We start from the raw sequence: 14080 nt of genomic DNA on the forward strand, positions 1-14080 counted from the left end.
CAGTCCATGGGGTCGCTGAGGGTCGGACACGACTGAGCGACTTCACTTTCACTTTTCACTTTCATGCATTGGAGAAGGAAATGGCAACCCACTCCAGTGTTCTTGCCTGGAGAATCCCAGGGACAGGGGAGCCTGGTGGGCTGCCATCTATGGGGTCGCACAGAGTCGGACACGACTGAAGTGACTTAGCAGCAGCATCACAGATTAAGGGCTTAGTCCTACAAGACTTCCCCCACCACCTTCAGATGACAGTCATAAGCCCAAGTTGTCACCTATTCTTCTGATCGACCAGCTACAGAGTGGAGGTTCCAACAACCCCAAACCCCTCCTAGGGTTTGTTTAATTTGCTACAGCAACTCACAGAACTCAGAGAAACATTCACTTACTAGATTACAGTTTTATCATAGAAAGACAGCACTCTGGAATAGTCAGATGGAAGAGATGCATAGGGCAAAGCACAGAGTTTCCATTCCTTCTCCAGCCAGCCATCCTCCAGGAATCTTCACCTGTTCACCAACCAGAAGCTCTCCAAACCCAGCCTTTTGTTTCATGTAGAAGCTTCATGACACAGGAATGATTGATTACATCATTGGCCATGGTGACTGACGTCAATCTCCAGCCCCTTTCCCCTCCCAGCAGGTCGGGGGCGGGACTGGAAGTTCCAACTCTCCAATCACATGGTTGGCTCCCCAGGCAACCAGCTTTGGGCTGCCAATCATCTCCCTTAGCTCTAGGGGATTTTCAGAAGTAACCTCATTAACAAAACCAAGGTGTGGTTGAAAGGGAATTGTTAGGAATAAGAAGATACTCATTTCACCTTTATGACTCTGCAGCCCTTTCAGGAATAAAGGACAAGAGACCAAACATTACAGCAAAAGATACTTGCACTGGTCTTATGTCTCAGAACTTCCAAGCTTTGAGACAGAAACAGAACAAAAACAAAACATACATTTCTTATTATAGGTCACGTATCACACTGCTTCATTTTATTCACTTGCTCGTTTTATTTCTCTTGGGGATTTATTTGTATAGGATTTTGGTATCTTTCTTTTAAATAGAAATAAACAACAAAAGTAATAGCACAACCCATTGCTAAGTCCTTTTGAAATGTGTGTTCATATCAGTGATATCATTTGGATGATTAAAACCTATGGCTCTCAAGCCTGGTTGCTCATTAGATTCACCTGGAGAGTAACACTGAGTGCCTAGGCCGCTGGGAGAGGTTATAGGACTTGCCCGAAGTAACACATCTAAGTCGTGATGCCAACAGGACTTAAAGCCAGGTCTGTAGATTAGTCCAGTACTCCAATTCCTGCACCATATTTTCTAAAAAGAAAATTGAACTAGAGTTAAACTAAAATTAACTTAAGTGATGCAAGTCCTGCAGTGGAGAAAGAACAATCTGAGTCCTTGGCAAAAATATACGGACGAGTGGCTATAACACACTCACCAGGAACAAGTCCACAGGAGGGCCGCATCTAGCCCGGCCCAGTGTATGCGGAAGCCAGGGCCTGCTTTGTTATAAAACTGCTTACTGTGAAGAAGTTCAGAGAGAAGTGGAGATTCTAAAGGGATAGATAAATCTATAAGCAAGACTACTGAGTTGGTAAAATGCCCAGCTCAGCAGTTCAGAGCCAAAAACAGAAAGGCTCTGTGAGCAGGTGGGTGCCTTTTTTATGGTAATCAGCTCTGGGCCCAAGAAGCAATGAGGTCATCAGGGTTTCTGGGATGCTCTGAGGGAAGTGAGTTGACCAGGTAAGCAGAGAAAACAGGTAACCCAGTGACACCTGGGTGGGGCTGCTAACTTATGCCCCCTCTGCCTCCAAGGCCAGAGTAAATTCCAACTCAGGAGTCATTGGGGATTGATGGGGAAAATGCTGAAGAACACACTTGAAGAAAAAGTTGAGAACAGAATGGGAGTTCAAGATCATCAAGACAAGCCCCTCATTTTACAGGTTAAAGAAAACGAAGACCAGAGAGGAGCAGTGACTGCTCCACGGCCATAGAACCAAGTGGATGGCAGGTCCAAGCCTTCCTGCCTGGTGGTTCTCCCACCACTGAAAACCAAACATGAAAACATGGACAAAATGCAGAGAAGTCCCAGTGATCATCAGGGAGAGGCGATATGGGGGCACCTCTACATGCCCTATCACTCTGTTCTGCCCTGCCACTCCCTCCTCCAGCCCCCTCCACTCTATGGAGGGAGCTGTCATTTTGGTTTCCACTCTGTTACAGGGACTGAGAGAACAGCACGGAAATCTGGTGCTTTGCAGTGTGTCTTGGGGTTAGTCACTTCATCTGGGCGGGCCTTGGGTTCCTCTTAAGTAAAATGGTGAGTGTGAAAAGACAGTTCTAATGATACACATTATGCCTAGTACACTCTCTAAACCAGGAATTGGCAAACTACAACCAATTCTGGCCTGCCATCTGTTTTGTAAATAAAGTTTTATTGGAACTCAATTACATCCAATCACTCACGTATTCTCTATGGATGCTTTTAGAGCTGAGTAGATGCAACAGAGATCATTGCATAGCCCACCAAGCTGAAAATATTTATGAGCTGTCCCTCTACAAAAATCTTGCTGATTCCTATAAAACAAACACTCTGCCTACTACCTGTGACATACACACAGGCAGTCTACCATATGATTTATATATTGTCCAGATAATTTTTCTGCTTATGTTTTTGCTTTTAGAAGGAAACTATTTCAAACATATAGCTAAACACACACACACACAAAACTCAATAAATGATCCTTGTATACCCTAAGTTTTAACTGATGATAATATTCAGATTTTTATGTTTTGAAAATATTGTATCATAGTAATCTATATTCATAAGTAAACTTAAACTATTTTAGAAGAAGGAAGAAAAGACATGCACACGTGTACCCAGAACTAACTGACCTAAAGACTTTAGCACTACTGCAACGCAATTACTGTCATTCTGTGTTTGGTTTTTCAGATGGGTAAAAGGGCCTCCCTTATGAGATCCACGGTCTAAATTATAAGACACACATTTTGCCAGAGATTCAGAAAACAATCATGAGTTTTTTCAATTGAACAGTTTAGTATTAAAGTAAAAAGGCCATTTTAGTTAGGGCATTTGACCATAGTTACCTTAACTAGCAGTTCCTGATGGACTGCTTAAATGCTAATATAAATGGGGCAAGATATAAAGAAAATAAATATTGAATTAAATGCATTTTTCTATCCATACTTATCCTTAATCCACTTGGTGAAATCTCAATCACAGGAATCCATCTTAAGAGAAATGTCCTTTACTAATCACTATTTCTTTTGTTAGAAAAAGCAAAACCTTTGAGACTTCTCTGGACACCAAGGTTTACACAACTTAATTTGAAGTCAAAGCCCCTATAGCCATTTGGTTCCTTAGTGACCTCCCAGCTCACGTATACCCAAGGACAGACATTTGTTTCGTACTCTTTAGATGTAACGGAGATGGAAATGGACGTTTCTGCCTCTCTCATTCGATTTCATCATCATCAGTATTTGCCTTCCATAACCTCGTAATGTTTCTTCACTGTATTCTTCATTTGTCCTTTTGAGGCTCTTTCATGGCGTGTGTGTGTGTGTGCATGTGTGTGTAGGCAAGCCTGCATGCACACATAAATAGTACCTGCTTTCTAATCCTCTTTCATTCCCTCCCATCAATAACAGGGCTGGAAATGAGGAAACCTAACCCGGCACTGAGGGCTCACCTCTGAAAAGTCTCCCTGACCCGTGTTGCTCTGATACGGAGCTTAAAGATGCACCAAGGGGGATGGGGAGGGGGAGGGGTAAACTGGGAGACTGGGATTGACAGATACACACTACTCTATTTAACTAATAAGGATCTACCGTTGAGCAGAGGGAAGGCTGCGCAATACTCTGTAATGGCCTACATGGGAAAATAAGCTACAAAGGATACATGTATAGGTACAACTGATTCACTATGCTGTACAGCAGAAACTAAACCACATTATAAGTCAACTATACTCCAGTAAAAATTAATTTAAAAACATACAGGGAGATTCAAATAAGTATTTCATATAAATAAACCTGCTACATAAATATCAATATATGTTTATTCAATCAATTCTTCAAATTTGTAGACTCTTGTGACCCACGGACTGTAGCCCGCCAGGCTCCTCTGTCCATGGGATTTTCCAGGCAAGAATACTGGAGTGGTTTGCCATTTTCTTCTCAGGGGGATCTTCCCTATTCAAGGATCGAACCCAGGTCTCCTGCACTGCAGACAAATTCTTTACTGACTGAGCTACCAAGAAAGCCCAGACCAGAATAACATGAAATAAATTTAACATCATTTCACATGCAGAACTACCAACTTAAAAAAAAAAAAAAGTGTTTCTGACAAAGCCAGACATATTTTTCTAAAATTTTAGAACAGAAGGTTTGCTAGGCTAACAGAGTTGAATAGTCATTGAGAGACTTCTCTGGTGGTCCACTGGCCAAGAGTCCAAACTGCCAATGCAGGGAGCCTTGGTTCATCCCTCGTCAGAAATCTAGACCCCACGTGACAAAACTGAGAGTTTGCAAGCTGCAGCTAAAGATCCCACACGCCACAATAAGACCAGCACCAGCAAAGAAAGAAAGAAATACTAAAAACACAGTCACTGGAACAAGGTCTTGAGATGGAAATATACATCGGTTTTATCTCAGTGTGCTGATGACTCCACAAGGCAAGGAGGGGGTGACAGGGTCTAAATCTGATGTGTCTGCCTGTGTTCCTAATTCCATGCCTGCAGTATGCCTGTCTCGTGGGTGTTCTGCCCCTCTCCAGATTGAAGAGTACAACATTTTTAAGCTTTGGGATTTAATGTATCTGCCTCAACCTTCACAATAGCTCTCCCTAAGCCCAGTGACACGGCTCCAACCACACCGAAGCCATCCCAACCTCCCAAGCTGGGAGCTACAGTGTGCTTGACACAGAACCCAAGGGGACTTGTGAGTGGTTAATAATGGAAGATTCTTAAATATATCATAAATATCTATTACCAGAAAGATGAATAATGATAAGAATGCTCCTTTTCTTCAGTGCAAGACTTTCCTCTCTTGATACTTAACCTACCCCTGTGGATGAGGTTAAGCTATGCCCCTTAATGAGGAACTATTAAGACACCTATAATTAAAATGACTTTTCTCCAGAGTGCACAAGGAAAATTACTTTTTTTTTCTCTTAACAATTATAAAAACATAACAAAATAACCACAGCAAATTTGAAAAAGATAATGTCCCTCCCAATTCTACCCCTCCAAAAGAAGGCATAAATGGATTGTTAAAATCTAGAACTGTTATATGTGGGAGGCATATGGACACCTGGATAATTCACTTAAAATGCAGGTCCCCAGGCCCAACTCACATAAACTGTGCTACATGAGATTTGGGGTCAGGCTCAGAGTTGCATCTGTTGACAACACCCCAGGCCATCTGGATAATGGCAGTCAAAAGACTATGCTCCAAGAAACAATACCGCATGTTCAACGCTGCTCTTTTTTCTCTTATATAATACAGATCTCCCAATCTTCCAATTCTATGTTCTAGCTTCTTGTTATCCAGTACATATTTATTTACACTACATTTGTTTTTCAGCCTGGTGAAATTTAAGAGATCAGAATTTAAATCCCCAAAGCTCTCTTAAATTTATTCAGATGCATTCTTATTAATGGGCCAGAGGGCAACTGCATCTGTACAGTTTCCACTGTGTACTGTCGTATTGCTTTCTAGTGCTGAGCAATTTATATTTAAACCGGCAGATTAAGAGGACCCAATATTCACCACAATGTCACCAGCAATGCGTATTTGAATTTATTTTTACTTTGTTCTGCTAATTTAGTCAGTGTAAAATGGTATCTCAAGGTGGATTTAATTTGCACTTCTTGCATTTCTGGTGAAGATTAATATGTTTCCCTGTGTTTCTTTGCTATTTATAAGTTTCCCAGAGTTACAGTTAAACTTTTGAATCTCTTGTCACGTTCAGGGCATGGCTTTTTGCTTCTTCCTTGTCACAGCAACTGAAACTTAACAGAGACCCGCAAAGCCAGTGATGGGAACAGGACTGTGGTTTGGTTCAGTGCCCCGGGATGTGCTCTTAGCCAAATTATCTTGTGTCCTGGAGGCCTTAGGGCAAAAATATCCAGGTGGGAGGAAGACAGGAAGAAGAAAGATATTCCAAGTCAGCTTTCTGGGAAAGAGACTCTGAGATCAAGATCTGCATACAGGAGATTCTTGGGAGGAGTTTCCTCAAGATTAAGACCAGGAAGAGGTGACAGAAGCTGGAGCCAGCTGAGGGAGGGGCTGAGTAACTGCAATCTCAGCAGAGGTCCCGGGGAGCACTAGTGGTGAAATGATCCTTCATTGTTGACCTACTTGAAGGCAAGGGTTCCAGGACTTTCTTCCTGCACAGGGACCAGTCATCTGATATGGGCTATCCCAGGAAAGGCATTCTGAGCTTGGATGAAGCAACTGTTTTCAATAGAAGGCAAATCTCACAGAAGCCCTCAACTGTGAACTGTCAGCCATCAATATTGTTAGCAGCTGGGGGGATGCATGTAGAGTCCTGAAGAGGGACTCTGGTTGACACATCACAGCATCCCCTGCTGAAGGAATCCTATATTGGTTGAGACACTCTAGTTTCCTTTCATATATGCTATCACGTTAGTTATCCACTGATGTAAACATCCCAAAACTTAGCCTGAAACAAACAAAACATTTCCATTTTGCTCACTATTCTGCCAGTGGGGCTGGGCTCAGCTGGGAAGTTCTGGTCTTGCTGGTGATCTCTCACTGGCTGTATTCTGCTGCTAAGGAAGCTGTGATGGGCTGAGCTCAGCTGGATGATGAGATGGCCAGGCTTCTCTCCCTCTCTCCAGGGAGTCTGAGGGCTTCTTCTTCTCACTGTGGCCTCAACAATTCCAGGCAGCATATTTGTATGGTTTTTCCAACAAGGTAATGGGTTTTCTTACATGGAGACTGAGGGCCAGTTCCCAGTGTAAGCCTTTATGGGAAAATGGGGTTTCTCAACCTTGGCACTATTGACAATAAGGAGTGAATAATTCTTTGTTGGGCTTCCCAGGTGGTGCTAGTGATAAAGAACCTGCCTGCCAGTGCAGGGGACCTAAGAGATGCAGGTTTGATCCCTGAGTCAGGAAGATCCTTTGGAGGAGGGCATGGCAACCTACTCCAGTATTCTTGCTGGAAAATCCTATGGACAGAGGAGCCTGGTGGGCTATAGTCCATAGCGGGGTGGCAGAGTCTTATCCTGTGCACTGCTGAATGTTTCACAGCCTCCCTGGTCTCTGCTCACTAGATGCCAGTAGCACCCTTCCAATTGGGACACACACACACACACACACACACACGTCTCTAGACATTGCCAAATGTCCCATGAGGGGCAAAAAAGGGCTCCTTTTGAGAAACACAACTTTAGAAAACCTAAAGTATTCTTGGAAGTTCTACCACATTCTGTTGGTTAAAACAAGCCATAAACACGGCCTGGATTCAAATCTCATGGCTGCCAGGAGACCTGGTTCACTGGAGGCCACCAAGGTAACAGACTGCCATAATTCTGTGAGGCTCACATTAAAATGTCCATATTATAATGTGAAGTTAAGGCTCATTGTTCCAGAACCATGCAGCTAGGAAGTCACAGCACCGAGATAGGAGCCCAAGTCTGCCTGACACAAAGGGCATACTCTCTGTACCACTGTGAACTGCCTACAGTGGCTTTCAAGGGGTTACTCTTAAGAAGGGGACTAACCTCAATCTAAGAAACTTGTGAGAGAAAAGAGCGAGGTTTTACTTGGGTTTAGTTATGGTTAATAAAGAAAACATTAATCACTTGAAGTGCTATTTTGGAGCACATGAAACCAAAATGAAGCACAATATGAAATGTTCATTTATTTCTAAGCTGGCTTATTTTGTTAACATTCAATCATTCAATCCCCTTGGCCTTATTTATAACATTTGAGTGAAATACATTTTTTTAATAACTAAAACTTTATTCTGAGTTTTATAGGCAATAAATTCCTTCTCTTGAAGATGCAGGAGGTGGGGGTTTGGACAAAGCCAGGATATACCACTGGACACCCCACCCCCAGGTGGGGCAGAGTTTCTTCCCAGGCAGAGTTTCTGCACCAGTGTTCCCTGCTGGAAATTGTAGCCTCTTACAAGACCCCAACTCCTACCAGGGTATGAAATGCCTAGACTTAACGCTTAGCTCCACCATTTACTGTTCACATGACTTTTTAAAAATATTTATTCAATTGGAGGATAATTACTTTACAGTATTATGATGGCCTCTGCCATACATCGACATGAATTAGTGGTAGGCATACATGTGGCCCCTCCCTCCTGAACTCCCCTCCCTCCTTTGTCCCCACCCCATCCCTCTAAGCAGTCACGGAGCACCAGCTTTGGGTTCCCTGCATCATACAAACTCCCACTAGCTATCTATTTTACATATGGTTATATACATATGTGTTTCAATGTTATTCTCTCAAATCATCCCACCCTCTTCTCCCACTGCTACATGACTTTCGATGAGCCATTTAAATGCCCAGAGCCTCAGTTTCCTTGTCTATAAACTGGCTGAGACCCTAGCCTGGAGGACTTGTGTTGAGATGAAATGATACGTAGACATGTGATCCCTTTACACTGTCCCTTCCTGAGGAAAGAGGGAAGTGCAGAGGAAACAACAGATACAACCCACAGAAGGTCTTTTTGACTTGAGAGCAGACTAACTCAAGCCTCTTCTTTATCAGATGGGAAGCCCGGTGTAGAAGAGGAAGCTTCCAGTGGATTAGAGTACACTCCACTGTCACTGTGATTTGTGGATTCTGTACCATCTCTCCTCCCACCCACGAAGCGAACAGACACATAAAAGGTAAAAACGAAGCATGAATAATTTTCCTCCTCTATTCCCCTCCCACCTTCCCAGACAGGACATGGGAACTGAAGAGAAAGGAGAGAACAGAATGAAGACCCTCCGTCGGGGGATTCTCCAGGCAAGAACACTGGAGTGGGTTGCCATTTCCTTCTCCAATGCATGAAAGTGAAAACTCAAAGTGGAGTCACTCAGTCGTGTCCGACCCTCAGCGACCTCATGGACTGCAGCATACCAGGCTCCTCTGTCCATGCAATTTTCCAGGCAAGAGTACTGGAGTGGGGTGCCATTGTATTGTCCAGTCATTAGATACAGCCACCACTGACTCCCAAGTATTTCTCAAAACACAGTCTGTGAGTTCTTCTCCAAAATGTATATATCACATTTTTTTATAGAGAAAACTCTTTTACCTGGAATCCTCAGGACCCTAATGCTCTGGTGAGCTGAATGTTCTGTTTAACAGGAAGGGATCAGATCTCTCATGCATGGAATTCTAGTTTTCAATGTGGGGACATGGCAACAGGATTTTTGATCAAAGTTTTAATCAGATATAATTTAATGTTTATCCGAAGGCTTCAAAGGTACAGCAGCATTTTGCATTGCCTCCAGGAAATAATAAGAAACATCCATTGCCTAAGACTTGAGGGTAAACATGTAGATTATTGGGGGTTTCTAATTTATATAGTGTGAATGGCAAAGAATTTCTCTATAGTTAAACCAATCTGCATTGAATCCTGGCCCTGGACTTACTAGCTGACTGTTCTTGGGCAGGATAATCTCTACAAGCCTTCATTTTCAATCTGTAGCCTTGATATAAGAGTACCGCCATAAGGAAACAATATAATTATTATAAAGCCCTTAGAGCAAAGCCGCACTCATGGTAAGTACTTTATCAAGTCAACTTTATTTTGCCTGTTCTCTTTTTTGGACTCTATTTCAGCTGCATGAAAAATAAACATGCAGAGAAAGAACCAGGAAAAACTACAGGACACCTAACTGTTCTCCTGGAGGAAATGTTGACAAAGCAAGTGAGGGAGGTTTGGGTATGAGAAGGCGATTTGCACGTCTGCAGTGCACACATCCTGCCTTGTCTACGCATCACAGCCATCCTGTGGCTGGGAATGACGGCTGATAATTTAGGCTGCCAGTCTAACTTAGGAGCGAGATTCCTCAAGCCCACGGCAGGAACACATGCTGTTTGGATGACAGTGCTGGGGTTGGAAAGGCACAGGTGTGTCTCCAGTCCTGCGGTTCAGGTGCTCACAGCTCAGCCCCAGAGGCGCTTCCCACAGTGGGTTAGGAAAGCGCCCACTTTGCTACACCTCCCAGAGACACGTGATCCCAGAGATGCACGAGGGCTTTCCTCTACCATCAGTCACCCCTGGGCATCTAGAAGCACAGCTGCTTTCATCTAAGAGATTTCACCTCGGCTACTGGGCCTGATCACTCGTCCGATTTTTACTCGGAGAATTATTTCCAAATGTCAGCTAAAGTGAAGTGAAGTGGCTCAGTTGTGTCCAACTCTTTGCGACCCCATGGACTGTAGCCTACCAGGCTCCTCCGTCCCTGGGATTCTCCAGGCAAGAACACTGGAGTGGGTTGCCATTTCCTTCTCCAGGTGATCTTCCTGATCCAGGGATCGAACCTGGGTCTCCTGCATTGCAGGCAGATGCTTTACCATCTGAGCCACCAGGGAATCTTTATTTGTTGGCCGACTATCTTATTATTGCGTGTGTGCCTGCTAAGTCGCTTCAGTCATGTCCAACTCTGTGCAACACTATGGACTGTAGCCCAGTAGGCTGTTCTATCCATGGGATTCTCCAGGCAAGAATACTGGAGTGGATTGCTGTGCCCTCCCCCAGGGGATCTTCCTGACCCAGGGATCAAACCTGCATCTCTTACTTCTCCTGAATTGGCAGGTTCTTTACCACTAGTGCCAGCTGGGAAGCCCTGTCATTATTAATGTGCCTCAATTTCAGTTAGGACAACTGATGGCAGACCTTGGCTCAGGCAGATGGACCCTCCATGAGAACCCCTTGCCTGTGTCTTGAAGGGTTTTTCCATGTGACTGGCTCACAAGAGATGGACTCAGCTCTCCCGTGGTGCCCAGGAAGCAAAATGTTGTCTTGAAGTATGAACAGAAAGGCTAAATGGGCTTCGATGATGCAGGAAAACCCCGGCGAGAGGAGGAACTTGGTATGTGCCAGGCAGTGCTGGGCACAGCCCCCTGCAGCCCAGAGAAGCTGCAAAGGAAATGTTAACAGGACACGTGGTTTCTCAAGAGCCAGAGATAGAGACAGCTTTTCTTTTGGAAGCCCTGTTCAGTGGTGATGGCTGATTTCGCATTGGCTCTACGTGGGATGCTCCCTGTTGGCTGCACTCACCCAGGGATAAGGGCCGTGTGGGTGCTGAGTGCAACACTGTTCCCTGACACTGAAGGAGATGTGCTGGAAAGACCTGAGGAAACCAGCCTGTGTCCTGCAGGGGAAAACACCTCATTTTACAGTCAAGCCAGAGAGTCAAAGAGCAGGAAGAAATGGGGATTTCAGTCTCCTGGGTTTGTCTACCACCTTGAAGATGAGGTAGTAGTGGAAAGATGGGCATGGACTTGGAAGTCCAGTGTTCTTGGAGTCCAGGGGTTTCATTCTGCCCCGCCTATCACTGTGTGATGCTGTGTCTCTGTTTCATCACATTGGAACAGGAACAAGATTACTAACTTTGTGGTTTCAAGGTTAAGTGGAAGGAGACATATAAAAGATATGGTACCTAATGCATGCACGCTAAGTCACTTCAGGCATGTTGACTCTGAGACCCCATGGACTGTAGCCTGCCAGGATTCTATGTCCATAGATTCTCCAGGCAAGAAAACTGGAGTGGGTTGCCATGCCCTCCTTCAGGGGATCCTCCTGACACAGAGATCAAACCAGCATCTCCTACATGTCCTGCATTGGCAGGTGGGTTTTTTTTGTTTGTTTTGTTTTACGACTAGTGCCACCTTGGAAGGCCCTGGTACCTAATGGTTCATATAAGTATTGCCTATTCTAACTTCCTTTATTTCCCAAGCTTTACCAGATGTGGGTAATTTCCTACTAAAATCCAATCTCCCTGTCTCCTTAATAAGAGAGCTCTGGTTTTGTTCAAGAGCAGCCATGAGCCTAGTGGAAGGACTAAATCTAGCAGCCTGCCTTGTAGGCAGAGATGACCCGTAAAACAGTTACTGAGAGAGGTTTCGGGGAAAACTCTCTTTGACCCTCGTCCAACCTGTTCTTCCATCCAGAAAGCACCGACCTGAGCTCAGGAAGAGCTCGGATAAGCCTGATGCCCAAGACATGTTTTCTGACTGAGCAACAAGAAAAATAATAATAATAGAGACAATTAACATTATAAGAGCTTGCACGGAGCCTGTCAACATGCTAAGCCCTTTACCCGTTTTGTTTAATCCTCAAAAAGATTCCATGAAATATTTTCTATTAACTTCTATTTACAAAACAGGAAACTACAGTATAGGAATACATGAGTTAGATGTAGGAACAAGTGAATATGTGAATGAGTGAGTGAACACATGAATGACTGTGTCTTTTGGAATTCAGGAAAGAATTAGAGGTGGAGGGTAGGTGCAATTTTCTATAACTGGTGTAACAAAGTCCACAAATTTGGTAGCTTCATACAAGACAAATTTATCATCTTACAGTCCTATAGATTGTAGTCTGACACGGGTTTCTCGGGGTGAAAATCAAGGCATTGGCAGGGCTGTGTCCCTTTCTGGAGGCTCCAGGGGAGAAGCTGTACCCTTGCCATTTCCAGCATCTAGGGGCTGCCCACGCTCCTCGGCTCCTGGTCCCATTCTCCATCTTCAAAGCCAGTGATGTGGGGCCAACTTCGTATTGGGCTGCTATGCTGCCATCTCTGCTCTGCCTTCCACTTTCAAGGGCTTTGTGATTATACACTGGGTCCACCCAGATAATCCAAGATAATCTCCCTATTTTCAGAACATCTGACTAGCAACATTAATTTCATCTGCAACTTTAATTAATTCCCCTTGCCATGTGAGGTAGTATATTTGCAGTGTCCAAGGACTGGGACATGGGCCTCTTTGGGGACCATTACTCTGCCTGCCACAGTAGGCTCTGCAGAAGTTCTCCTCACTGTTTGTAGGAATATTTTGCCATATAAGCAGCTGCAGTGTGTACCTAACTCCACAGTGGGAGGCCAGATCTCAGCTGAAGGATAACAGGCAGAGGAAACCTATTTGGTTCATTTTCCTGGTGTGGCTGTCGGGGTGCACAGAACAGGTGTGGTCACAGAGTCTCAGGCTGTCGTCTTCTGATGCAGACTTCCCATCAGCTGTCTAGGGGAAGGATGAGGGTAACACTGGCCCGTCACACCCAGTGGCCATCTGTGGGTCACGGGGTTTCCTCGTCTTATTTCCAGTGGTCACTGTGCACACGGGATTGATTTTCAGGAAATTAGAAGAATAAGGAGAAGTTGTGTTTGTTCAACCAAAATCAATCTCTTCACGTTTCTTTTCACTCTTACTTTAATTAATCATGAGACTTAACTAGGACAATGAGGCCCTGAGATGGAGGTCACCCAGCCCAGGGGCCTGGCTACCAGCTCATAAAGTGGAAACTGGGATCTGAGTCTTCCACCCAGCCTATCCCTAAGCAAGTCTGACTTGCACCCACCAGTCCCCTAGTCAGACCCTTCTCAGGGCCTCTGATCCAAATGACCACTTCTTATCCTTATATGCTTATATCTTTCCCTCTATTAAGACCCATGCTGGGACTTCCCTGGTGGTCCAGTGGCTAACACTACACACTCCCGATGCAGAGTGCCCAGTTTTGATCCCTGGTCAGGGAACTAGATCCCACGTGCCACAACTAAGAACCAGCACAGCCAAAAAAAAGAAGACTCATGCTGCCTCCAGGAAGCAACCTCCCACCACCCCACCTAAGAAGCCCATCTTGGCTTCCTGCCCTTGCTTTGTCCAGGTCAGTCGTTCCATGATGACTGGTATATTTGTTAATGTCCATGATGAGTCTCTCTCACCTGACCTTGGACTCCTTAAAGACACTTCTACTTTAATTGCTTTTAGTTCACCATTGCCACCTAACTCTGCACCCACCATAACATCTTTCCCACCACCATCTCTAAATCTTTGTGGCTTAAAAGACA

General features: G+C 44.5%; 1 protein-coding gene across 45 annotated transcripts in view; it reads right to left on the reverse strand.

Moving 5' to 3' along the window:
• LOC129631575 (uncharacterized) overlaps positions 1 to 14080 on the reverse strand; it is a 478809-nt gene that overhangs the window by 232321 nt on the left and 232408 nt on the right. For 2 of the 45 annotated variants that reach the window (XR_008704111.1, XM_055552680.1), the window contains one exon: positions 1185 to 1326. The exons of 40 other annotated variants lie outside the window; for them this stretch is intronic. Coding sequence is in view for 1 of the 5 variants with exons in the window: in XM_055552680.1 (XP_055408655.1) it covers positions 1185 to 1326 (142 nt within the window). In the remaining 4 variants the exon portion in view is untranslated. Of the gene's footprint in view, positions 1 to 386; positions 636 to 1184; positions 1327 to 14080 lie in introns of those variants that run through there. 3 more of the 45 variants (XR_008704114.1, XR_008704100.1, XR_008704094.1) reach the window with 3 other exon arrangements.

Source organism: Bubalus kerabau, chromosome 17 (genome assembly GCF_029407905.1).
Source record: "Bubalus kerabau isolate K-KA32 ecotype Philippines breed swamp buffalo chromosome 17, PCC_UOA_SB_1v2, whole genome shotgun sequence".
In the NCBI taxonomy this organism is placed as follows: Eukaryota; Metazoa; Chordata; class Mammalia; order Artiodactyla; family Bovidae; genus Bubalus; species Bubalus kerabau.